The following is a 25749-nucleotide window of genomic DNA, read 5'->3' on the forward strand; positions in this document are numbered from 1 at the left end:
CGCTACGTGATGCACGTGGTGGTGTAGGATAAAATTTCCAACACAAAAAAACAATGCTACGTTCGTGGCATGCCAGCACCATTGATCTAACTCCACACATCCTACTATTTTGGAGATGTGTCTCCGCTTGTTCAAATCCTTACGTCCCACGCCAGTAATCTAAACAAAAAGAAAAACTGGCGCTTTTGCGTTAGAACATATTGATCCATCAAGTGGGGGACGTTCATTAGATACCAATCACTTGTCAGTTATCTAGTTTTGACATTTGGGCAATATATGTTGAAGTAACAATGTATAATTTGCCTGATCTACTAAGTTGGCATCCAACTTGGCACTAAAATTAACATCTCTTCCTCTTCCTCTTCCTCTTCGCTAGGTTGGGCAGCGGCATCAATTTTTTTTTCCTCAATTTTTCTCTTCCTTAAGAGGAATAAGGGTGTTAATTTTATGATCATGTTGCACGTCACCTCAATATCCCATGTAAATAGCATATAGACTTAATAATTTTTTTATATAGCTTTTATATATTACTCCAGCGTTGCTTTGACGAGTTTGGATTCTCTACCACGCCATATAGGGTTTGTTGAGAGATGGCCAACAACTATCTCACGTATGGTCTTGCTGGAACTCAGCCCTCAATTCGATGAGGTTGATGTCCCTAATTTGTTCCGATCCTTTTTCTAATATTAAGAATAGTCTTAATTAATACTTCTGCCTGATTAATTTGATGTACTCTATCCCCTCTGTTTTCGTGACTGTCATCTCCTTCTCATATGGGAAGTAGATTAGAATCAATCTTTTAGATAACCTAGTTTTAATGTTCGCATCAAGCTGGATCGGAGGAATAACTCATATGCTTTGAAACAGAGTTGCTAGATGGATGTCATGACCTTTGGGCCTTAAGAAGAAGATAATTAACTATGATTACGATAATGTCATTATTAGAGTAAAATATTACCCTTTTGACATATTTGCCCATTTCTTTGTAAATCTCTAAATTTAGTTTTCTTTGGTTCCAGATAGCTGTATTATTTGATTAATTATGAGTTATTATGGTGCGATGAATTATTGTTGCATAATTGCATTATATGTATAATTATCCAAAGGCAAGGAATGCATGCCCAACAGTGAAATTTCATATATATGTCGTTTGAAGGGGAGCATGATGAATTATGTTGATTCAATAGGAGAAAAATAGGTCATTTTCTTTTTGAAAAGAAAAAATTTCTAAAAAGAAATTTTTAGCTTTTATATAGCTTCGGTTCGAAAAAGAAACCGAGCTTCAAACTAGGCTACGGCTAAAATTTTCTTTTAAAATTCTGACCTGTGTCTGAGCTCGAGCTTGGTCGAAGATTGAGCTTCTCCTTTGAGCTCCAACACAAATGAGATAGAGGGAGCATGGAGGAGAGAAGAGAGGGGAAAGAGAGATTGGAAAATGAGAGAGAGGGAATAGAGATTAGGAGGGAGAGAGGGGGAGCATACACCTTTTTAGGCCAGGCCGAGCACTAACCCAAGCTTGGCCTGAAATTTTTTCGGCCGAGCCAGATCCATACATTCTCGCGCCTGATACAAGGCCTGACCTGAAACTTGCCTCGGCCGACAGGCCTTAGGTGGTTCGGGCCCATTTCTAGGCTTAGATCCAGTGGTCTTTATTGCATAGGACCATCAAATGGTCTAGTGGGCGTCCCTCAACACAAATAACTTTGATCATGTTAGTGTTGACATGCCACCAACAACATGACCTCTCTGTTGCAGCATTAAAAGTAGAGAACAAGGCTCGATTTAAGGCTTAGGTTTAATATTGAATTGTCATAATTACTATTCCCTATAGTATCTTTGTGGTTAAAATTTATTATCTACATGCTCATTCTTAGATCTACAAACAAGTATGTGAAATTGCCTTTAGTATTGTTTCAGATGTGATTGTTTTTCTTTTACATATTTTGAAACATCTCTATGTTTTGAGGGTGATGGGAACGTACACTTAAAAAGAAAAGTGACAAATAAGTCACAAGCACGCTTTCTTCTTAGAAAAGTGAAAAATACACTTAAAAGAAGTACACTTTTTGGGCATATCCGTTCGAACACGGATATATTAAAAAAATTTAAAAGTCACATATCCCGGAATATCCCCGGGGCAAGCATACAATCTATCCAAAATATATGATCAGAGAGATAAGTTAGAAAGAAGGCCACCCAATCTGCAAATCCATTTTCTTCGTGGTAGAAGTCCCGCGCAACAAAGAAGGTACCCCCTCTCATCTGGCTCTAGATTACTGTAGCACAAGTGCACCCACCATTCCATCTTCCTTTTGAATCCAAACAATCACCATAGCAGAGTTGCCCTTAATTGAAAACAAATACACTTCATAAGTAAATCAACAAGTGAGATACAGAGATGATCAATCCTATTAGTTATTCTGATAATAGCTATTGATCCTGCTAGTGGCATCATCTATTGGCGATAATAGCAATTACCAACATGGTCAGCCATGGATTTCGGAAACAATCGGGCTTCATATCAACATACAAATAATCCAAATGCTTTCTTCTTTCAAAACAAAATGCTGTCATGGCGTATTATGATAATCCAGAGACATCAGATAGATAATCTGCCATTTCAAGGCAGAGTTAAAACAGTAAAAAAAAAATAGAAAACAAAGGGAAAGGAAGAAACCTTATGAAACTTACTTTACAAAACAAAAATTAGTAATAACAAGAATAGCTGGTCATTATTTTACAATGTAAGTATTTATCTTACTGTTTTTTTTTCAAATTTGAATTTTTATAGTAAATATTAAAAATTTACATAAGTGATCATTTTAAAAAATTAAAGACTATTATTCTTCGGTTATTGTCATTTATTCTGTTATACTGGATAAAAGCAACTACATTAACAACAAATATTTAATTTCCAAATGAACCAAGTCCAAGTTCAATCGGACAAATAAAACCATTATTTTGGTTGTATTGGAGAGGGGGAAAAAAAGATTTGGGGAATGACTCTCATTTGGTGATGTTGGTGTCATTGAAACCTTGAACAATGCCCCCTAATGAGAACTTTCCAAATGCATTGCTTGCACCTTAGGTTAGGAAACACATCTAAGAGCTGCCCTGTAAACAGAATTTACAAGGTATTGACTTACAGAAGCTGGAAATATTCATCCAATTGCTGACTTCCGCAACAAAACCTAGGCAAATAAATGATGGAAATTTAAATCAATAAGGAAGGCATCTAATGTCTTTATCCAATGCTCGTATCTTAAGAATCATCTTGCATGGCTAGAATCAGATTCATGTTAGATGACACTAAATTTGCAAATTTTCTTCAATCAAGTTGTTCTTCGATCTTCGCAACCTTCTGCCTTTGATGGCGACTCACATGTCTTGCGGACTACATATTATTCCTGTAACAAGATTGAACCACAACAGCATCAACCCACCTGATTCCCTTCACGGAAACAATCTAACTCAGCCACGTGTGATACTTAAAACAGCTAGCCGCTTGTCCTTTTTAGAGAAAAGATTGGGCAAGCCCAATAACATTTATTACTGGAGTATTCAAATTCCTGATCCAATTCTGATTTCGATTTCAATTACGGACTAAACGCATCAAAAAAATATAGCTATTTTGATCCTTGCTCCGATTCCAATGCTATCTATTTATTTGAAAACTAAATAAAGTTTGTAAGAACTTGCTCAACATGAAATTCCCAGTGCCATGTAAATAACATTATGAAACACACAAATAATAAATGATAAATCAAAAGAGTGATTGATGCCTAGTCTATACTACTTCAGCTATTGATACAGCGATGTTATACTATGATAAATCAAATGAGTGACCCCCAGCTACCTAATGTCCTCTCCCATCAATTAGGCCCCATTTAGCAGAGCTTTTGCTTTTTGGTCCTCCAAAATCACTTTTAGATGAAATAGGAGTTTGGTAAAAATTTCAGAAAGCTGTTTTAGTTTTGCTAGAAAGCTAAAACAGCTTTTTGGTTTTGGAGCTTCTCCGAAATAGTACTTTTGGCCCCGTCGAAAAGATATTTTGAGTTAAATTTTTTTTCTTTTTGGACCAAAATACCTATAATAAAATATAATAATTACAAAAAATGTCTATTTATAATCATAGAAATGTGCATCCCAGTATTTTATACTTTTACACTAATAACTAAAATATTTTATACCTTTATTATTGTATTGTACTATAAATATAATATTATATTACTTTATATCATAATACGTTGATATGTTATGTTAAATAATTTAATATTATATTAAATTATTATGTTATAGTACATAATATTATATTACATTACAATAATATTGTACTATATCATATATTTATGCATTAATATATATTATATTTATTATGCTCTGTTGTATAATACTATGCAGTGTCCTTTATGGTCATTTTGTCGTACCAAAAGTACTTTCTTCATTTATTTACTAAATACATGTTAAAGTTTCATAACACTTTAAAAATATAGTTACTAAATGGCAAACAACTTTTTGTAAAAGCTCTACTTCAAAAAGCTTTACTTCCAAAAGCTCTATTTCTAAAAGCTTTAGTTTCAAAAGTTCTATTTCTAAAAACTCGACTGTAAACAGCTACGCCTTAAATCCTAAAAAAGGTTAAGTCTACAAAAGTTGCTTGCATAGCTTTTTGGTCCACATACTAGACACTAGGTCCAAGTTCCACCTTTAAAAAGATTCTGAGAAGAGTTCTAATCAGTTGTGCTGTGAATTTGGTTTTTGTGACATGTGGAGCACTTCGTTACATGCATTTCTGGTTATAATTGAACGATGGACAAGTTCCAAAATTGTCTAAGGCATACATGATAAGCATAATTGTATGGAATAATTGTACCAAATAGCAGAGAACAAGTGAGAATAATTGTACCAAGTGGTCTCCTGAACACTATTTATATAGGATGAGAGTCGGCTCTGTTACCGAGTAAGACAGTTATGCGCCTTATCTACTTGATAACCATCTATATATTTAAATTTGTAACAATCCAGAATCTCATCCAAAATATCTAGCCAGAAAGTATTATTTGGGTTTCTTGATCCTGCATAAGTATCCAAGATCTATCCAGTGAATAACCGATGTAGGACTAAATACACGCCTACACGAGTCCTTATATACTCCTCCTGTTCAAGCCCTAATGTTCTCGTTAGGCTAAGAGTTCAAATCTATTCAAGTCTAATCATATTCACCAAGATCGGCCCATGGTCAGTCCCAATGAATTTATAGGACAATGTTCTCTAGTTCACATAGGTTATAAGCCGAGTTCATTCTGATACAATAATTGAGAATTTTATCTAAAATGACTAGCTAAAAAATATTATTTAGGCCCTTTAATTCTCAAAAAGGACAATTCAAATTCTACTTAATGAATAATCAATGGGGGAGTAAATAAATATCCCTATGGGTGGCAACATAAAGCTTGGCTCCATGCATTTTGTGGGCTAAGCTGAATCGTTGCCCCTTGGAGAAGCTTTTAATAGGTTTATGACCCATTTAGTGGAAGCCACGTGATTAGCTGCCATCGGTCAGTTGGATGATGTCAAAAGTGGATCAGAGGCAATATCAACTCATGTTTTTTCGTTTCTCTATTTCATTTATTTTAAAATAACATAAAAGGATACATTTATATTTATTATAAAGATGAAAGCCGGGATATGTTCATCATAAAGGGGAAACGCATGAAATCAGAAAAAAAAAAAAAAAGGCATGCTCAAGGATTTTAGTTAGGAGGCCTGCTCTAGAAGCCAAGGAAATGAAATTCTTAGAATGGAGATAAAATGAAGTAGGTAGAGATGTGCGGATCTCACTTCCCAGGTTTTGTCTTATAATATTGTAATGGTACATGTTCTAGAACAAGTCAATTCTTTCTATTCATTCAAAATGAAAAAAATTCAACAGTCCACTAGCCAATTGGTCTTCGGTATTAGCCTCTTGATTTGAACTATCAAAAGCTTGAATATAGAGTTCATAAGCTAGAACAAAATGAAGCAAAAATAAATTTATCTTTCTCCCCTTCCCTTATTTCGTGCAATCAGTTTCAGACCACGTAATCATTGACCTATTCTCCATATCTCATTTTCTCATAAACTAAAACTTTATTTTATTTTGCAATCAATCAGTCTCTCTCTCTCTCTCTCTTTTCTTCCCCTCTCTCTCTTTCATGTTTGGATCTAGATAGAGTAATCGTTCTCGTTACCATCCTCTGGGATTGCAATTGGAATTCTTGTTGTTGTTTCTTAGAGAAAAGGGGAGGAAAAAAAAGAGAGAGAGAAGAGAAGAAAACATAAAAAGGTTCAACAACGGGCTTCTAACCATGCCGCAAAGGTCCAATTCCCGGTCCGCCACGCTCCATTTGCACATTTCAACGTTGCCGTTTCTCACATCGTTTCGCCTTCTCGATTCCCGTGGCAACTACCTGCTCCTTTCTCTTCTTACCCTACCGAGACGCTCTTCCTCTTTCCGTTCTACTTCTATCCCTCCTCTCTCCTCTCCCGCTTCCATGGCATCCCCTTCTCGCTCCTCCCCCGTCACCTTCTCCGGTGGCGCCGTATCCGCCGGAGACGACTCCGACCGTCTCCCGCGCCTCCTCTTCGCCGCCCTCAAGGCCCGAAAAGGAGACATGAAAAAGCGGGTGAGTTCTTGTTGAATCACAATTTAGGGTTGTCTTTACTTCGTTACTTCGAATAGATTTTCTTAATCTTGCGCTTGTTTTTAGTTCTTCATCCCAAATAGATTTCGGTAATTTGGGGTTCCGATAGGGGTTTAACAGGAATTAGGATTTGGGCTCTGATGATGATTAGTAGAATTCGACTCTTTTTTTGTTTCTATCCTACTTGTTTTATAATAGAATTGGACTCTTTTTTTGTTTTTATCATACTGGTTTTATAAGTGAATGGAGAAGGAAATCAATTATTTCAAAGATTTGATCCTGCCTGTTTTCTGGCAGCTTGGAACCGCTGACCTTTATCATTTTATTGTTGCGGCTGTGTTGGTTTATTACTGCGGATGAGATGGTGTATGATTTTTTGTATAGAAGTCGTCATGATCTCCCCAGAGGCATTAACTTGTCTACCAAACTCTCTTCACAGTGGCATATCTCATGCACGAGTTGTTGACATTTTCAACACTTATCTGCAACCATAAAGCCTTGGCTCATTTGTATACTTCTAAAAATTCTGAGGAGTGCTCGTATTTGCTTAACTACCACCATATCTCGAACTGCTGATTGGTCATCATCTAGGTAGAAGCATTTCCCATTTATGTGTATATGGCATCCGTGCAAGTTTAAATATCTCCAATTTTTATCTTTGTTAAGTTATCAACTTTAGACCAGAAATCTTCCTTTCTGATGGATTTGATTTGGTTACCTTGGAGGTATCAAATACTTCAAAGTATTTTGAAAAGCAGCCTTCTACTTAGATACAGGCATTTGTTAAAATATGAGATGCTGTTTCTCGTGTCAAGCTTGGTAATATACTCATCTGTGTTGATCAAAGTAATGTAACTATAGTTCTGTGCTCAGAGTTAAATTTTAGATTTTAATGCTTTTAGCTGTTGCATTGGTGCTTCTTATCAAGGATCTTTGCCCTGATGTATTGATTAATGGCAAGCTGAACTAAGCAGACATATGCTCTTTTAATTTTGCAAATGTGGGAGCTCATTTACTGCACCTTTTTCACAAATTTGTGACCACGAGCTATCTTTAGCATGTCCTTCTAGATCTTCTGAATGTTTCTGAATGTTTCTAATGCTTGTATCATTAGGTATTGTTGCCATGGCTATGTCAAGGTTTCTTTTAACTTGAGTTTGGCTATATATAATTAGATTCATTTTTGCTCCATCTGCATATATTTCTCTGCATTTTTGTGATATTGAAGATCTTTGGCATATAGAAATATGTTGCGATCCACTTATTAGGTATTCTTTTTAGTTTAAATGATTTTTTTTTTTTATAGAATAGTTAGTGAAAAGTGTTTGCATTTAATTTTATACTTATGGCACTTGTGATGTAACTGGGATTGAATTTCAGGCCATGGTTTATGATGCCTTGTCTCTAAAATGAGACAAGGAAATTATCTGCATTTGAGAGCTTTCATGAATTTTAAGCTTACAAAATCCATTTGTTGTATAAAGTGGCTTATGCAACTCAAGTTCTGAGGCTGGTACTGCTGTTGGATGTAGCAGGACCAAGGGAAGCCAAAAAATTAATGCATAGGCTTTTATAGGAGTGTCGTTAGATATCTCTTTGTGCCACTATTTACTTATTAACCACATTCAAAAATAGAGTTAGATCGTTTGTGCTGGCTTGTTGCTTCCACTCTGATGATGTGATTGATAATGCTGTTGAAATACCTTCCTTGTGATCATTGTACACTAAAACTTTGCTTTACCATCTTTTGCTGAAGCTTCTGTTTGAAGTTTTTTTCTATCTTGATGCTTCAATTCTCTTTCTTATATATGGGTTCATTATAGTAAACTGTCTGTGCCATCCTCCATGTTTGTTTCTTCCCCTTCTTCAGAAATACTTTATATAGGACTAAGTGGAAATAATCCTATGATCCTAAAGACCCAGGCTTAAATTAAAGTGCCTTTTGATGCTGTCTAGATTATCTTTGCAATACATTTTCAACAGTCATATGGGATACTTTTGAGACATTAGTAGTTCTTTATTTGGTCTTTGCTCATGGTCTTGCGTTGCATTAGGCTCTCTCACTATGATGCTATGGACTTCTCAGCAGAATAGGGGCATGAGAAAAATATTGGACCATTCTATCAGAAGTGTCAATTATTACAATCCCCATTTTTCTGCTAGACCTTGGTGTGGGACCAGCATGGCATGGTGGTATGGTGTGAATGCTGTCCTGTGAGAGTCAGTGACCAGAGATCATATAGAGGAGGACAAATAATTTTTTGTAAAAGTTGTCTTCTATCCCTGTGTGTGCGTGTGGGTTCGTGCGCGTGCGCGGGGCTTGTGTGTTGCAGACCAGAGGAGGACTAATAATTTTTGTAAAAGTTGACTTCTATGTTACCTAAGAGCCTTCCTTTTAATTACCCTTGCTGAAAAATTCCCAAGTCTCTCCGCACATTTATTGATATATTATGTCTTTTTCTTGCATTAGAGATGGAACAAATTATGTCCTTTTGTGTTTTTAGGTACTATCATACTCTATCTTCGTACATAATGTGTTGTATGAGTGTGTGCGTGCATGTAACTGTGTGCGTCAGATTGCACGATACTGGCAAAATCAATGATGAACCATCTAAATTGATGACTGAATGTTTGTAAGAAAGACTACAACATTAAAAATCTGTATAGATTGACAATTCTTTATTTTGGAGGTCTAGGACTGAACATTGTTCTACTTAGCACAATGAGAGGAAAGATTGGGCAAGCCCAATAATATTCATAATTATAGTATTCAAATCTCATTCTGATTTTGATTTTAATTTCGATTCTGTATCTGATTCCGATTCCAATCAAGAACCAAAAGCGTCAAAAAAAAATATGGCCATTTCAATTCTCATTCTTATTCTAATGCTATATATTTATCAGTAAGCTAAATAAAGTTAGAAGGAACTTGCTCAGCATGAAATTCTAAGTGCCGTGTAAATAACATTATGAAACACACAAATAATAAATGATAAATCAAAAGAGTGATTGTTGCCTAGTCTATACTACTTCAGCTACTGATACAGTGATGCTATACTATGTTGCTAATATGCCTGTCCAGACCCCCAGCTACCTAATGTCCTCTCCCATCAATTAAATCCTGAGAAAGGCTAGGTCTACAAAAGTTGTCTGCATGGCTTACTGTTCCACGTACTAGACACTAGGTCCAAATTCCACCTTTAGCAGTATTTTGAGAAGAGTTCTTATCAGTTGCGTTGTGAATTTGGTTTCTGTGACATATGGAGCACTTCGTTACATCTATTTCCAATTATATTTGAACGATGGATTCATTCCAAAATTGTCTGCAGTATATATGATAAGTATGATTTTTGCTTGGGCTATTTTTGATCCAAAAAGGTTGGTTGGTATGTCAAGTCTTCGACGCAGTGGCCGATTCTCTTTCTCGGGCCATCTCGATCTAAGGGGTTCGGTAAGCACGCCAAGCCTTTGGCACGGCAGGCGGTTCTCCTTTTCGGGCCATTCTTGACCTGAAGAGGGCGGTTGGTATGCCGAACCTTCAGCATGGGGGTCGGTTTTCCTACTCGGGCCAATCTCGACCTGAAGAGGTCGGTCGGCACTCCGAGCCATAGACGCGACGATCGGTTCTCCTACTTGAGCTATTCTCGACCTGATGAGGCCGGTCGACATGTTAAGCCTTCGGTGCGATAGTCGGGTCTCCTACTCGGGCCATTCTCAACTGAAAGAGGTTGATTGGCACGTCAGGCTTTCGGTGCAGCAGACGGTTCTCCTGTTCGGGCCATTTTCGACCATAAGAGGTTGGTTGGCACTCCAAGAGTTCGACGCAGTGGACAGTTCTCTTACTCGGGCCATTTTCGATCAGAAGAAGTCGGTTGGCACTCCAAGAGTTCGGCGCAGTGGATAGTTCTCTTGCTCGGACCATTTTCGATCTGAAGAGGTTGGTTGGCATGCTGACAGTGAAAATGTTGATTGGCATGCCGACCCTTCGAAGCGGTGGTTGATTCTCCTGTTCAGGCCATTCTCGACCTGAAGAAGTCGATTGACTCGCTGAGCCTTCGGTGCAGCGACTGGTTCTCCTACTCAAGCCATTATCAACTTGAAGAGGTTGGTTGACTCGTTGGGCCTTCGGCGCAGCAGCTGATTCTCCTGCTTGGGTCATATCGATTTGAAGAGGTCGATTGACTTGCCAAGCCTTCAGGACAGCGGCCGATTCTCTTGCTTGGGCCATTATCAACATGCGGTTGACCTGCCGAGCTTCGGTGCGGTGGTCGGTTCTCCTGCTTAGGCCATTATCGACCTAAAGAGGTTGGTTGACTTGCCGAGCTTTCGGCGTGGCGGCCATTCTTCTCATCTCGGGAGTATGCTCCTAACGCATCTCAAGGATTAGCTCCTAAAAGAAATCCGAGTGGGCTCTGTCTCAAGAAGGCCAGTGCCTCCTTTCATCTCCAAAGGATGCTCTCAAAGACATTTTTTGGGATTGGCTCCTAGAGAAAATTTGAGTGGGCTCGGTCTTAAGGAGGCCCTAGGCGTCCTCGGGGTATCTCAAGTCAAATTCAATTTTCATGGTCGTCCCATCTGAAAGACAAACAAAACGAGAGAATATTGGCAATGAAGTCGGACGTCAGTGAATCGTACTAATGATAGGCACGAAGGTTGTCGTAGCTCCAAGCTCACGGAATTGGGGTGCCGTCGAGGTTCCTGTCTTGTACGCCAAAGGCCTCCAGTTTTCGAGTTCCAAGATCCAGTACAAAGCACCTCATGCTCGATTTCGTTACTCAAGGTGGAGAATTCGTACCGGATGGTGCACTTCGTGATTACTCCGCTATGACTGGTAAGCGTGGGATCGACCCTGCCTCTCGGACTCAATGACCCATCTATGCGCATGACTTGTGGCCACTCTATGGTCTTCTTATTGAGGGGTTTGGTCGCTCGAGGCACTACCGGCAATGGCTAGGTTGGTCGGATTCCGATCGGGCTGGCTCTGGTTGCACTATGCCTGTTGTAGGCTCTGGACCGTCGCGGTCAACACCTGCACTTGTTGAGCGAGTAGATCGAACTACTCCTTGTCTACAAACACAGCGGGCCGTTCCAGTGGAGTGGGTTCAGAGATCTACAACGACTCTCGGGAGATTAGGGTTCTCCTTGGCTGGCGAATCCTCGATTGGAGCTGAAGTCGTTCACCTCGGTTTAGGTCAGATGGGATCAATTTGGCCTGAGGTCAAGGCGTCTTATATTTCTCTCCTTCAATTGTCTTGTACTTATGATGCTGGCATAAAAAATTTGCATAATATAATAGTATTAATTTGTTGTAAATTATGCTAGTGGGCTAAGTGAAACGGTGCTTAGAGGACCATTAGTTGTTGTGAGACAATGACAGGGCTCAGAAAATAGTGAACAATTAATAATCATTTTCAATCAATAATATCTTACAGAAACAAGGTTAAATACTGCATGCATCATTAGTTCCAGCATCAGTTACAACAGAAAAACTATTAAGTAGTTAGGTACACGGTTTAATAAATTCCACTTGCAAGCTTAATTTACATTAAGGGGGAGAACTCACACAAGTAACTACCAACACACTTATTACACCCCGATGGGGGGAGGATCCCTGAAATCTAGGGGGGAGACATCAGACAGCTTACAATGTATATAACACAGGAAAGAACATTACAGCTGAGACAAGTGGGACGGATCATACGCGATGGATTACATACATGCACGATTTATTCAGAATAACATCAAACGCTGCTCCTAGCTAGCTGCGGTAACCTTCATTTCTATAGTAGCCGATGACGGCGTAGATGGTCTCGAAGAGGGTGGCAAATGATACAGCGGTACCGGCAGCAAACGAGATTTTCAGCCATACACTGGATCTCTTCGCATCGACAAACATCCTGCGCCACTTGCTGTTGTAACAATTCCACACCACCTTGTATACCTTAGCCAAGTAACCCGCCGTCATAGAATGATCGATCACATTATGTAATTGCCTGAAGAGTGCGACCACCTCCGCACGGCTGGTCAATCTGTGCTCCAACACCCCACTAGTTTCAAGCAGCTCCACGTCTTCTTCTCTCTGCACGATGTGATCCAAGAATGCGACGTAGGCTGTGACGTACGAGCCCGTGGTGGTGCGAAGAAGCTGCTCAAAGCTGATTAGATTATGGAGGAGAATATTGGTACGGTTGTTGACGCGCAATAACGGCATCTGGATATCTCCACATTTGCCCGTCATTACGTCAAGTACGCTTTGCGGCACATCTTCCTTTTTTTTCACCTTAACATTCACAGCAGACTTTCGTTGGAGCTCCGTTGCACTGGGGAGAGATCGCGGTGGATCGATAAGTGGAAGAATATCTCCACGACAGCTTCGACCAGGATGCAACGGTGGCTCCAAATACATGTGGTACAAATGAAGCAGATGATCAACCTCCCCATTTTCTGGGTTTTTCGAACGGTTCCTTCCTAAATCGAGAAAATCAAAAAATTTGAGAGCATCTTTTCTGATTGAGCCGTTGCCTTCATTGCCTCCATTTTGCTTCTTTTCTTTTGGGCAAATATCATTTTTCATCTTGAAAACATCCTCAAGGATAAAGAAAGGGATTTGGTTGTCGAGCAACAGCAAGTCAGTCTTGACAAGCTCCGACGCCAGCACTATATCACGTGATGCCCATGGTAGAGCGTTTGAGCCCACCAGCATAGTGACTTCCTTGGCAGGATCATAATTAATTGAAAGCGCAAACAAGATGAAGCAGCTATCAAGCATTAGCATCTCCAGAAAACTTTGGGAATCCATGCCGAAGTTATTGTTTTCCCCATAACGCCCACGATAAAACTTCACAGCATCTTCTTTACTCTCCTTCATCTTACCGAGGAATTTACCGAGGTCTCGTTCGTAATTATCGCCGATTTCCTGTTTCACACACCACAGTTTGTGTTTATCTGTGATTCTGAAATAATTATTCTCCGTCTTCCGGTGGTAGGGACCGATGGCCACCGCCCTTGGCTCGTAAAGCTTCTTGTCACGGTTCTCAGTGCTTGCAGGAGCTGTGCTGATGCTTTCGGATGCAGTGAAACTAGGTGGCTTCTGAAGGGCGTCTTTGATTTTATCCAGCATTTTTTGGGCCCAAACGTCCGTTCCTTCGTCCCTTGGGCTTGCATATGCCCCGATATCGCCAGGGGAAAGGCCGCCAGCTGCCCTGGAGTTATCCTCCCCTTCAACAGCAATTATGGTTTCGCTCGCTTCCGTGGTCTCCACCTTCTCCTTTCCTTTGGCCTTCTCGGAGGAGTCCATCGCGCCTTTGCTGTAAGAAGGATAGAAATGCTATTAGCTCTAGCTGGGAAAATAATAGACGAAGGGAGAGCCACATAAGCAAGCATATATGGTAACATAAGTCATCCGAGCACTGAATACATATTGTGCTGCTAAAATCCGGTCTGAGGATGTTGATCTGCTATGATGGAAGATAAAGTACTGATGAAGAGGACTCCGATGCTCAAATTTTATAGAGCTCTAAAAAACAGTATATGTAGAAAGACCAAGGACAGGAGGAAGTAGAGTGCTCACAATTTGTGTTCGTTCATAAAGTCTTGAGTCTTTTATTATAAATAAGGAGTGCTAGTCGCACTGGAGTGAGACTAGAATTTAGAGTCCCACTGGGAGCTGATTCCATATTCTCCTTTTTCGGGATTGATCCAAAAAAATAAGTCCAATTTTGGTCACATCATATGTGAATCACGTTATATAAATAAAGACCAAGGGGCGACTAAATATATAAAGTCTTTGGCAGCAAGTCTGTGTGGGTTGATCTAGAAGCTCCATTCTTTGAAGGGCAATAATAGCTATAGGGTAACTTAGAAAAATTACTCAAAAACAAGGAACTTAAGTGTTTCGCACCAACTACGTTGCTCTATTAAATGGCACGCTTCATGGTGAAATTATTGATTGAACCAAATAAACCAGCTTAATAGTGGACCAACATAATTACAAGGAACATACATAAATATGTCTGAATTGCTCTTTTTTCCTTCTACTTCTTTTTCATCAAGATCTGTATTGCTCAGAGGTAAAATAATGGTCCATATTTTTTTATAGTTAGATTAATATTTCACTGCTGGAAAGGTCGATCCGATCCAATTAATAATTTCTCCACCTCATAATATAAAAGTGCAAAGACTAAAACTATGATTAATTTTTTTTTTATTAAAAAGAATAATGAGTTGAGATGGGCGCCTAGTCACCTATCTGGAAAATGGATCAGGCAGTTGTCCATCCTATTGGCACGTCAAATACAACTGGTATGTCAACAAGCAAGCATATGAAGGAAGAACCACACAAGCAAGTATATATGGTAACATAAGTCATCGGAGCACTGCGTACATATTGTGCCCCTAAAATCCGTTCTAAGAACGTTGATCTGCTATCATGGAAGATAAAGTACCGATGAAGAGGCCTCTAAAGCTCTAAAGAACAGAATATGTAGAAAGACCAAGAAGAAGAGTAAGTAGATGAGTAGCTTCTGTTCGTTCATAGAGTCTTGAGTCTTTTCTTATAGATAAGGAGTACTGGTCCCACCGGCGTGAGACTCAAAATTTAGAATCCGACTGGGAGCCGATTCCTTATTTTTCTTTTCTGGATTGATCCAAAAAATAAGTCTAATTGAAATTGGTCCCTCCTATACTACATGTTGGCTTACGATTGGCAAACCCGATTTTGGTCACATCATATGTGAACCACGTTATATAAATAAAGGTCAAGGAACGACCAAATATAGCAATAATTCTTGTTGACGGGTCCTTATATTTTTTGGCAGCAAGTCTGTGTGGCTAGATATAGATGCTCCATTATTTGAAGGGCAATGATAGGGTAACTCAAAAAAATTACTCAAAAACAAGGCGCTTAAGTGTTTCGCACCAACTAAGTTGTTCCATTAAATGGCACGATTCATGGTTAAATTATTGGTTGAGCCAAATCTATTAGCTCAGCAGTAGACCAACATAATTACAAAGGAACATACATAAATATGTCCGCGTTGATCTCTTTTTCTTCTGTTTTTTTTTTTCAAGATCTGCATTGCCCAGAGGTAAAATTATGGTGCATATTTTTATGGTTAGATTAATATTCCACTGCTGAAATGGTCGATCCGATCCAATCAATAATTTCTCCACCTTATAATATAAAAGAGCAAAGACTAAAACTATTATTAATATTTTTTTATTAAAAAGGATAATGAGTTGAGATGGGCGCCTTATCACCTATCTAGAAAATGGATCAGGCAGTTGTCCATCCTATTGGCACATCAAATACAGCTGGTATATCAACAAGGAAGCATATGAAGGGAGAACCACACAAGCAAGCAAATATGGTAACATAAGTCATCGGAGCACTGCATACATATTGTGCCGCCAAAATCCGATATGAGGACGTTGATCTGCTATGATGGAAAATACAGTACCGATGAAGAGGCCTCTAGAGCTCTAAAGAACAGAATATGTAGAAAGACCAAGAAGAAGAGGAAGTAGATGAGTAGTTTCTGTTCGTTCATAGAGTCTTGAATCTTTTCTTATAGATAAGGAGTACTGGTCCCACTAGCATGAGACTCAGAATTTACATTCTGACTGGGAGCTGATTCCTTATTTTTCTTTTCTGGATTGATCCAAAAAATAAGTCCAATTAAAATTGGTCCCTCCTATACTACATGTCGGCTTACGATTGGCAAACCCGATTTTGGCCACATCATACGTGAATCACGTTATATAACTAAAGATCAAGGAACGACCAAATATAGCAATAATTCTTGTTGATGGGTCCTTATATTTTTTGGTGGTAAGTCTGTGTGGCTAGATCTAGATGCTCCATTATTTGAAGAGCAACGATAGGGCAACTCAGAAAAATTACTCAAAAACAAGGCATTTAAGTTTTTCGCACCAACTAAGTTATTCCATTAAATGGCACGCTTCATGGTTAAATTATTGGTTGAACCAAATCTACTAACTCAGCAGTAGACCAACTTAACTATGAAGTATCATACATAAATATGCCTGCGTTGATCTCTTTTTCTTATGTTTCTTTTTTGTCAATATCTGCATTGCCCAGAGGTGAAATTATGGTGCATATTTTTTATGGTTAGATTAATATTCCACTGCTGAAAAGGTCGATCCGATCCAATCAATAATTTCTCCACCTCATAATATAAAAGAGCAAAGACTAAAACTATGATTAATATTGTTTTTATTAAAAAGGATAATGAGTTGAGATGGGTGCCCTATCACCTATCTGGAAAATGGTTTAGGCTGTTGTCCATCCTATTGGCAAGTCAAATACAGCTGGTATCTCAACAAGCAAGCATATGAAGGGAGAACCACACAAGCAAGAATATATGGTAACATAAGTCATCGGAGCACTGCATACATATTGTGCCGCTAAAATTTGGTCTGAGGACGTTGATCTGTTATGATGGAAGATAAAGTACCGATGAAGAGGCCTCTAGAGCTCTAAAGAATAGAATATGTTGAAAGACCAAGAAAAGAGGAAGTAGATGAGTAGTTTCTGTTCGTTCATAGAGTACTGTTGAGTCTTTTCTTATAGATAAGGAGTACTGGTCCCATTGGCGTGAGACTCAGAATTTAGAATCCGACGGGGATCTGATTCCTTATTTTCCTTTTCTGGATTGATCCAAAAAATAAGTCCAATTGAAACTGGTCCCCCCTATACTACATGTCGGCTTACGATTGGCAAACCCAATTTTGGTCATATCATATGTGAACCATGTCATATAAATAAAGGTCAAGGAACGACCAAATATTGCAATAATTCTTGTTGATGGGTCCTTATAGTTTTTGGCAGCAAGTTTGTGTGGCTAGATCTAGATGCTCTATTATTTGAAGGGCAATGATAGGGTAACTCAGAAAAATTACTCAAAAATAAGGCATTTAAGTGTTTCGCACAAACTAAGTTGTTCCATTAAATGGCACACTTCATGTTAAATTATTGCTTGAATCAAATCTATTAGCTTAGCCGTAGACCAACGTAATTACGAAGGGACATACATAAATATGCCTGCGTTGATCTCTTTTTCTTCTGTTTCTTTTTTGTCAATATCTGCATTGCCCTGAGGTGAAATTATGGTGGATATTTTTTATGGTTAGATTAATATTCCACTGCTGAAATGGTCGATCCGATCCAATCAATAATTTCTCCACCTCATAATATAAAAGAGCAAAGACTAAAACTATGATTAATATTTTTTTTATTAAAAAGGATAATGAGTTGAGATGGGTGCCTTATCACCTATCTGGAAAATGGATCACGCTGTAGTTCATCCTATTGGCACGTCAAATACAGCTGGTATGTCAACAAGCAAGCATATGAAGGGAGAACCACACAAGCAAGCATATACGGTAACATAAGTCATCGGAGCACTGCATACATATTGTGCCTCTAAAATCCGGTCTGAGGACGGTGATCTGCTATGATGGAAGACAAAGTACCAATGAAGAGGCCTCTAGAGCTCTAAAGAACAGAATATGTAGAAAGACCAAGAAGAAGAGGAAGTAGATGAGTAGTTTCTGTTCGTTCATAGAGTCTTGAATCTTTTCTTATAGATAAGGAGTACTGGTCCCACTAGCATGAGACTCAGAATTTACATTCTGACTGGGAGCTGATTCCTTATTTTTCTTTTCTGGATTGATCCAAAAAATAAGTCCAATTAAAACTGGTCCCTCCTATACTACATGTTGGATTACGATGGGCAAACTCGATTTTGGTCACATCATACGTGAATCACGTTATATAACTAAAGATCAAGGAACGACCAAATATAGCAATAATTTTTGTTGATGGGTCCTTATATTTTTTGGTGGCAAGTCTGTGTGGCTAGATCTAGATGCTCCATTATTTGAAGAGCAACGATAGGGCAACTCAGAAAAATTACTCAAAAACAAGGCATTTAAGTTTTTCGCACCAACTAAGTTATTCCATTAAATGGCACGCTTCATGGTTAAATTATTGGTTGAACCAAATCTACTAACTCAGCAGTAGACCAACATAATTACAAAGGAACATACATAAATATGCCTGCGTTGATCTCTTTTTCTTTTGTTTTTTTTTCAAGATCTGCATTGCCCAGAGGTAAAATTATGGTGCATATTTTTTATGGTTAGATTAATATTCCACTACTGAAATGGTCGATCTGATCCAATCAATAATTTCTCCACCTCATAATATAAAAGAGCAAAGACTAAAACTATGATTAATATTTTTTTATTAAAAAGGATAATGAGTTAAGATGGGCGCCTTATCACCTATCTAGAAAATGGATCAGGCAGTTGTCCATCCTATTGGCACATCAAATACAGCTGGGATGTCAACAAGGAAGCATATGAAGGGAGAACCACACAAGCAAGCAAATATGGTAACATAAGTTATCAGAGCACTGCATACATATTGTGCTGCCAAAATTCGATCTGAGGACGTTGATCTGCTATGATGGAAAATAAAGTACCGATGAAGAGGCCTCTAGAGCTCTAAAGAACAGAATATGTAGAAAGAACAAGAAGAAGAGGAAGTAGAAGAGTAGTTTTTGTTCGTTCATAGAGTCTTGAGTATTTTCTTATAGATAAGGAGCACCGGTCCCACTGGCGTGAGACTCAGAATTTAGAATCCAACTGGGAGCTGATTCCTTATTTTCCTTTTTTGGATTGATCCAAAAAATAAGTCCAATTGAAACTGGTCCCTCCTATACGACATGTCGGCTTACGATTGGCAAACCCAATTTTGGTCATATCATACGTGAACCACATCATATAAATAAAGGTCAAGGAACGACCAAATATTGCAATAATTCTTGTTGATTGGTCCTTATAGTTTTTGGCAACAAGTTTGTGTGGCTAGATCTAGATGCTCCATTATTTGAAGGGCAATGATATGGTAACTCAGAAAAATTACTCAAAAACAAGGCATTTAAGTGTTTCGCACAAACTAAGTTGTTCCATTAAATGGCACGCTTCATGGTTAAATTATTGGTTGAATCAAATCTATTAGCTCAGCCGTAGACCAACGTAATTACGAAGGAACATACATAAATATGCCTGCCTTAATCTCTTTTTCTTCTGTTTCTTTTTTGTCAAGATATGCATTACCCAAAGGTGAAATTATGGTGCATATTTTTTATGGTTAGGTTAATATTCTACTGCTGAAATGGTCGATCCGATCCAATCAATAATTTCTCCACCTCATAATATAAAAGAGGAAAGACTAAAACTATGATTAATATTTTTTTATTAAAAAGGATAATGGGTTGAGATGGGCGCCTTATCACCTATCTTGAAAATGGATTAGGCAGTTGTCCATCCTGTTGGCACGTCAAATACAGCCGGTACGTCAACAAGCAAGCATATGAAGAGAGAACTACACAAGCAAGCATATATGGTAACATAAGTCATCGGAGCACTGCAAACATATTGTGCCGCTAAAATCTGGTCTGAGGACGTTGTTCTGCTATGATGGAAGATAAAGTACCGATGAAGAGGCCTCTAGAGCTCTAAAGAACAGAATATGTAGAAAGACCAAGAAGAAGAGGAAGTAGGTGAGTAGTTTGTGTTCGTTCATAGAGTCTTGAGTCTTTTCTTATAGATAAGGAGTACTGGTCCTACTGGCGTGAGACTCAGAATTTTGAATCCGACTGGGAGCTGATTCCTTATTTTCCATTTCTGGATTGATCCAAAAAATAAGTCCAATTGAAATTGGTCCCTCCTATACTACATGTCGGCTTACGATTGGCAAACCCAATTTTGGTCACATCATATGTGAATCACGTTATATAAATAAAGGTCAAGAAACGACCAAATATAGCAATAATTCTTGTTGACAGGTACGAAGGTTGCCGTAGCTCCAAGCCTGCGGAATTGGGGTGTCGTCGAGGTTCCTGTCTTGTACGCCAAAAGCCTCCGATTTTCGGGTTCTGAGATCTAGTACTGAGCGCCTCATACTCAATTTCGTTACTTGAGGTGGAGAATTCGTACCAGATGGCGCACTCTGTGATTACTCTGCTAGAGGTGGTAAGCATGGGATCAACCCTGCTGCCTCTCAGACTCAATGACCATCTATGTGCATGACTTGTGGCCCCTATATGGTCTTCTTATTGAGGGGTTCGGTCGCTCGAGGCACTGCCGACAGTGGCTAGGTTGGTCAGATTCTGATTGGGCTGGCTCCGATTGCACTACGCCTGCTGTGGGCTCTGGACCGCCGCGGTCAACTCCTGCACCTATTAAGCGAGCAGATCGAACTGCTCCTTTTCTACAAGCACGGCGGGCTGTTCTGATGGAGTGGGTTTGGAGATCTACAACGACTCTCGGGAGATTAGGGTTCTCCTTAGCTAGCGACTCATCGATTGGAGCTAAAGTCGTTTTCCTCGGTTCAGGTTACGAGTGATCCTCAAACTATGTTAGCAGTCTCGCGGAAAAGGCTTGGCTTTGTTATTAGGGCCCGCCCATTCTGTCTCGCCCGCCTTTCCGGTCCGTCCTTCATAGGGCGCACGGCATGTCTATTTCTTCCCCAGAAATTTTGCTACCTCCGTACCATTCGTTCATCTTTTGTTCTGCTTTTAAATCTCTGAACTTGTGAAGTCTCGTTATCTGGCCTAAGATCGAGGTGTCCTATATTAAAAATTAGCATAATATAATAGTATTAATTGGCTGTAAATTATGCTAGTGAGCTAACCAAGCGAAACGACGCTTAGATAACCAAGCGAAACGGTGCTTAGAGGACCATTAGTTGTTGTAACATAAGGACAGGGCTCGGGAAATCTCTCTCCCCTCCTCCTCCTCCTCCTCCTCCTCCTCCTCAAGGCACAGGGCAAACTAGTTAAGACTGGCGAAACTTACCTAACGGGCGGCTCAAGACTCGACAATGCACGTGGCCTGGGGGGAGGCGGGGAGCGCCTGAACTTCAGCCAACGCAAAGCGTCACATCACCATGGTAATCGATTGCCGTCTAGCGCACTCTCCATCTGTGTGCAGCCGAGGAGATTGGTGAGGTCGTGCTCGGACCCTCCTGAAAGAACGTGCCAGTTATTCCGAATGCGATTAGCCAGTAACAGCGAACAATAACCGTTTTCAATCAATAATATCTTACAGAAACAAGGTTAAATACTACATGCATCATTAGTTCCAGCATCAGTTACAACGGAAAAACTATTAGTAGTTAGGTACACGGCTTAAGAAGTTCCACTTGGAAGCTTAATTTAGCCTAAGGGGGAGAATTCACACAAGTAACTACCACCACACTTATCACACCAAAAGAAGGTGAAAAATACTTCGCCTCCCCCGATGGAGGGAGGATCCCTGAAATCGAGGGGAGAGACATCGGAAAGCTTACAATATAACACAGGAAAGTGGGACGGATCATACGCGATGGATTACATACATGCACGATTTATTCAGAATAACATCAACCGCTGCTCCTAGCTAGCTGGCAGCGGTGCCATTCATTTTTTATAGGAGCCGGTGATGGTGTAGATGGTCTGGATGAGGGCGGCAACTGATGGAGCGATACCGGCAACAAACGAGATGCTCATCCATACATTGGAGCAATAACGTTGCTTCGCATCGGCATACAGTTGGCGCCACTTGCTGTTGCAACAATCATTCACCACCTGGTATACGCTAGCCAAGTAACCCGGCGTCTTAGAATGATCGATCACATTATGTAATTGCCTGAAGAAAACGACCACCTCCGCAGGGCCGCTCAATCTGTGCTCCAACACCCTCCTAGTTTCAAGCAGCTCCACGTCTTCTTCCATCCCCACGATGTGATTCAAGAATGCGACGTAGGCTGTGATGTGCGAGCTCATGATGCCAAGAGGCTTTTCAAAGCTGATTAAATTATGGAGGAGAATATTGGTATGGTCTCTGATGCGCAAGACCGGCATCTGGATATCTCCAGATTTGCACGTCGTTACGTCAAGTGCGCTTTGCGGCACACCTTCCATTTTTTTCACCTTAAAATTCACCGCAGACTTTTTTTGGAGCTTTGTTGCGCTGGGGAGAGAGCGCAGTGCACCCATAAATGGACGAATAACTTCCAAAACGAATTCATAAAAACGCATCGGTTGCTGCAAAGACAAGTGGTACAAATGAAGCAGATGATCAACCTCCATAAATTGTGTCACTTCCCAACTGTTCCCTCCTAAATCGAGAAAATAAAAAAAATCGAAAGCAAGTTTTCTGATTGAGCCGTTGCCTTCAGTGCCTCCATTCTGCATCTCATTTGTTGGGTCAATATCATTTTTCATCTCGAAAACATCCTCAAGGATAAAGAAAGGGATTTGGTTGTTGAGCAACAGCAAGTCAGTCTTGACAAGCTCCGATGCCTCCAGTATATCACGTTGTGCCCATGGCCTATCGGGTGAGCCAAACAGAGTAGGGATTAGCTTGGCAATATTGTAAGGCAATGAAAGCGCAAACAAGATGAAGCAGCCATCAAGCATTAGCATCTCCAGGAAACTTTGGGAATCCATGCCGAAGTTATTGTCTGTCCCATAACAGTCACGATAAAAATTCACAGCTTCTCGTTCCCTCTCCTTCATCTTACCGAGGAATTTACCGAGGTCTTGTTTGTAACTAGCACCGATCACTTCTTGCACACACCACAGTTTCTGTTCATCTGTGATTCTGAAATAATTATCCTCCGTCTTCCGGCGGTAGGGGCCGATGGCCACCGCCCATATTGGCTTCTGAAGGACGACATCGATTTCATCCAGCATTTTTTGGGCCCTAACGTCCGTTGCTTCGTCCCTTGGGCTTGCATATGCTCCGATATCGCCAGGGGATAGGCCGCCTGCTGCACTGGAGTTATCCTCCCCTTCAACAGGACTGATGGTTTCGCTCGCTTCCGTGGCCTCCACCTTCTCCTTTCCTTTGGCCTTCTCGGAGAGGTCTCGTTTGTAATTTTCGCCGATTACTTGCCTCACACACCACAGTTTGTGTTCATCCGTGATTGTGAAATAATTACCCTCCGTCTTCCGGTGGTAGGGGCCGATGGCCACCGCCCTTGGCTCGTAAAGCTTCTTGTCACGGTCCTCAGTGCTTGCAGGAGCTGTGCTGATGCCCTTTGGATGCAGTGTAATTACGTGGCTTCTGAAGGACGACATCGACTTTATCCAGCATTTTTTTGGCCCAAATGTCCGTTGCTTCGTCCCCTTCAACAGCAATTATGGTTTCGCTCGCTTCCCTGGTCTCCACCTTCTCCTTTCCTTTGGCCTTCTCGGAGGAGGAAAGTGCAGCATATCCCCCATCCATCGCGCCTCTGCTGTAAGAAGGTTAGAGATGCTATTAGCTCCAGCTGGGAAAATAATAGCTAAGGGGCCAGAGACGCACTTATCAGCTGGCTGGGATGATAGTATAAGGGGGAGAGATAGCATGCAAGCGAGCATATGTGGAAACATAAGGCATCGGAGCAATGAATATGCTTTCATCCCAGCCAAGCAAGCATATAGTTATAATTAGCTGGCTTAAGTTCATCCCACACAAGCAAGCATATATGGTAACATAAGTCATCTGAGAACTGGATACATATTGTGCCACTAAAATCCAGTCTGATGATCTAGCGACAGAGAGGACATTAATCGATCTGCTATGATGGAAGATCAACACATATTTAATTGAGGCATCAGACGCCGGTCTCCTCCGCTCGGTAGCCTGCTAGAAATCCACTTATCGAAGACTTTCCGACAGGAGATCCTCTAATGCCAAAGTAAAAAATAACGAGACAACATTGTGGAAAGGATAAATCTCAATAGAAGGTGGTCTCTGTGAGTGATAGTGAGTGTTTATTCTGTTCAAACAACAAGCACAGGAGTGCTACTTAAATGAATTGCCAACATTTTACATGCAATCAACTATCAAATTTATGGCATTTGAGAGACACTGTGATACACAGCAGAAATACTCATCCCATGATACTTTGTAGCATTTATTACTAAGATGCAAGAAAAGCTACTAATTAATCTTTTTGCACAAAGAACAACCACTGTCTTCGACCTCCCCCCCACCCACCCACCCACCCAGCCCCCGCCGCCGAAAACAAAAGAAAAAAAGAAGCAAGAAGTAGTTGTGGGATGAGGAGAAAAAATTTTGAAGCATCAGAATATGGAATCACTGTTACTAGTGTTTCATAATATCAATGACACATAAATTGAAAATTTTACATAGACATCCAACACTTAAGAGAATACCATAGAAAAAAAATAATAGTCACAGCCTTAGACAAGTCTAGAAATGTCTGCTAAGATAGTAAACAAATTAAAATTTGCTATCAATATAAGAGAAAGAAAAAGAAATAAAGATGAAACTGTCTCCATCAAAAATTATAGTAGCTCACAGCACCAATGCAGCAATCATGGAATTATTGTTTCTTAGCTGAATAAATGAGTGAATGGTTGCAGCCTCACTCAATAGAAAATTAAGAACAGGTACAGAAATAGCATAGATCGGTCCTAAAATGTCCGCTAGGATACACGAACAAAACAAAAATATACTTCTACTCAAAAGAAAAAAGGGAAAGAAAGGATGCAGTCCAGTTTGTCTAAAAACTATAGTAGCCGAAGCATGTAACACATAATCCATGGCAGGCTATTCTCACCTCATTAAGTGAGTGGATAAGCGCATCCACACCAAGAGATGCATATATTGTTGCGACTGTTATATTTTGGCGAAAGCATCCCTGATTAAAATAAGAGCAACTGTTATTAAGCATACTTATTATGTATGTAGAGGAAAATGATATGCATATATCTGATATAAACAACTACATGTCTACCTGCAAGGTAATGAACCACTCTGCCCTAGTATCAGAGAAAATTGCGGCACGACTCTCTGCACTGTGGCCCATTTTAATAAGACCAGAGGCAAAATTACAAGCACGATCAAATATTACCCCATAAGTTTGCCACATGTATTCCCCAAGATGAAACTTTTCGAACTTCCTCCCATCAGCAGAGTCTACTACTTCTCTGGAGATTAGCTTCCGTGCTCCAAGAAACCGACGTTGAGTATGCTTCTTGCA

The 25749-nt window shown here is 39.9% G+C and overlaps 3 protein-coding genes across 6 annotated transcripts; 1 reads left to right on the top strand and 2 right to left on the bottom strand.

The window, feature by feature from the left end:
- The first annotated feature begins 6291 nt into the window (after positions 1-6291).
- LOC108510832 lies at positions 6292-9149 on the top strand. 4 transcript variants are annotated; one of them, XR_003383874.2, is made up of 2 exons: positions 6292-6665; positions 8738-9149. XR_003383874.2 is itself a non-coding variant. In XM_026801721.2 (2 exons), exons 1-2 carry the CDS (start codon positions 6348-6350, stop codon positions 8899-8901), a joined length of 450 nt encoding a protein of 149 aa, XP_026657522.2. In that variant the 5' UTR covers positions 6294-6347; the 3' UTR covers positions 8902-9149. The 4 variants fall into 4 exon arrangements, 2 of the variants coding, with proteins under 2 accessions (XP_026657522.2, XP_038978093.1); XR_001879019.3 differs by lacking the exon at positions 8738-9149 and adding an exon at positions 6981-7555 and having other exon boundaries at positions 6293-6665; XM_026801721.2 differs by having other exon boundaries at positions 6294-6665; positions 8770-9149.
- A 2925-nt stretch (positions 9150-12074) lies between these two features.
- On the bottom strand, positions 12075-14255 carry LOC103698857 (UPF0481 protein At3g47200-like). The gene is made up of 2 exons (XM_008780904.4): positions 14101-14255; positions 12075-13990 (listed from the first exon to the last, which is right to left on the bottom strand). Exon 2 carries the CDS (start codon positions 13978-13980, stop codon positions 12442-12444), a length of 1539 nt encoding a protein of 512 aa, XP_008779126.2. The 5' UTR covers positions 13981-13990; positions 14101-14255; the 3' UTR covers positions 12075-12441.
- Positions 14256-22171: 7916 nt separating this feature from the next.
- LOC103699705 (UPF0481 protein At3g47200-like) lies at positions 22172-25730 on the bottom strand. The gene is made up of 3 exons (XM_039122164.1): positions 25504-25730; positions 25327-25407; positions 22172-23991 (listed from the first exon to the last, which is right to left on the bottom strand). The coding sequence occupies exon 3, from the start codon at positions 23834-23836 to the stop codon at positions 22172-22174; it is 1665 nt and encodes a 554-aa protein (XP_038978092.1). The 5' UTR covers positions 23837-23991; positions 25327-25407; positions 25504-25730.
- Positions 25731-25749: the final 19 nt, after the last annotated feature.

This window comes from Phoenix dactylifera, unplaced genomic scaffold (assembly GCF_009389715.1).
Source record: "Phoenix dactylifera cultivar Barhee BC4 unplaced genomic scaffold, palm_55x_up_171113_PBpolish2nd_filt_p 001383F, whole genome shotgun sequence".
Classification (NCBI taxonomy): Eukaryota; Viridiplantae; Streptophyta; class Magnoliopsida; order Arecales; family Arecaceae; genus Phoenix; species Phoenix dactylifera.

Bases quoted from the DNA above. Each gene is read 5' to 3' on its own strand.
- LOC103698857 (XM_008780904.4), bottom strand. From the start codon at position 13,980: ATGGACTCCTCCGAGAAGGCCAAAGGAAAGGAGAAGGTGGAGACCACG.
- LOC108510832 (XM_026801721.2), top strand. From the start codon at position 6,348: ATGCCGCAAAGGTCCAATTCCCGGTCCGCCACGCTCCATTTGCACATT. The intron at 6,666-8,769 runs GTGAGTTCTTGT...TGGACTTCTCAG, and splicing joins AAGGAGACATGAAAAAGCGG to CAGAATAGGGGCATGAGAAA.
- LOC103699705 (XM_039122164.1), bottom strand. From the start codon at position 23,836: ATGTCGTCCTTCAGAAGCCACGTAATTACACTGCATCCAAAGGGCATC.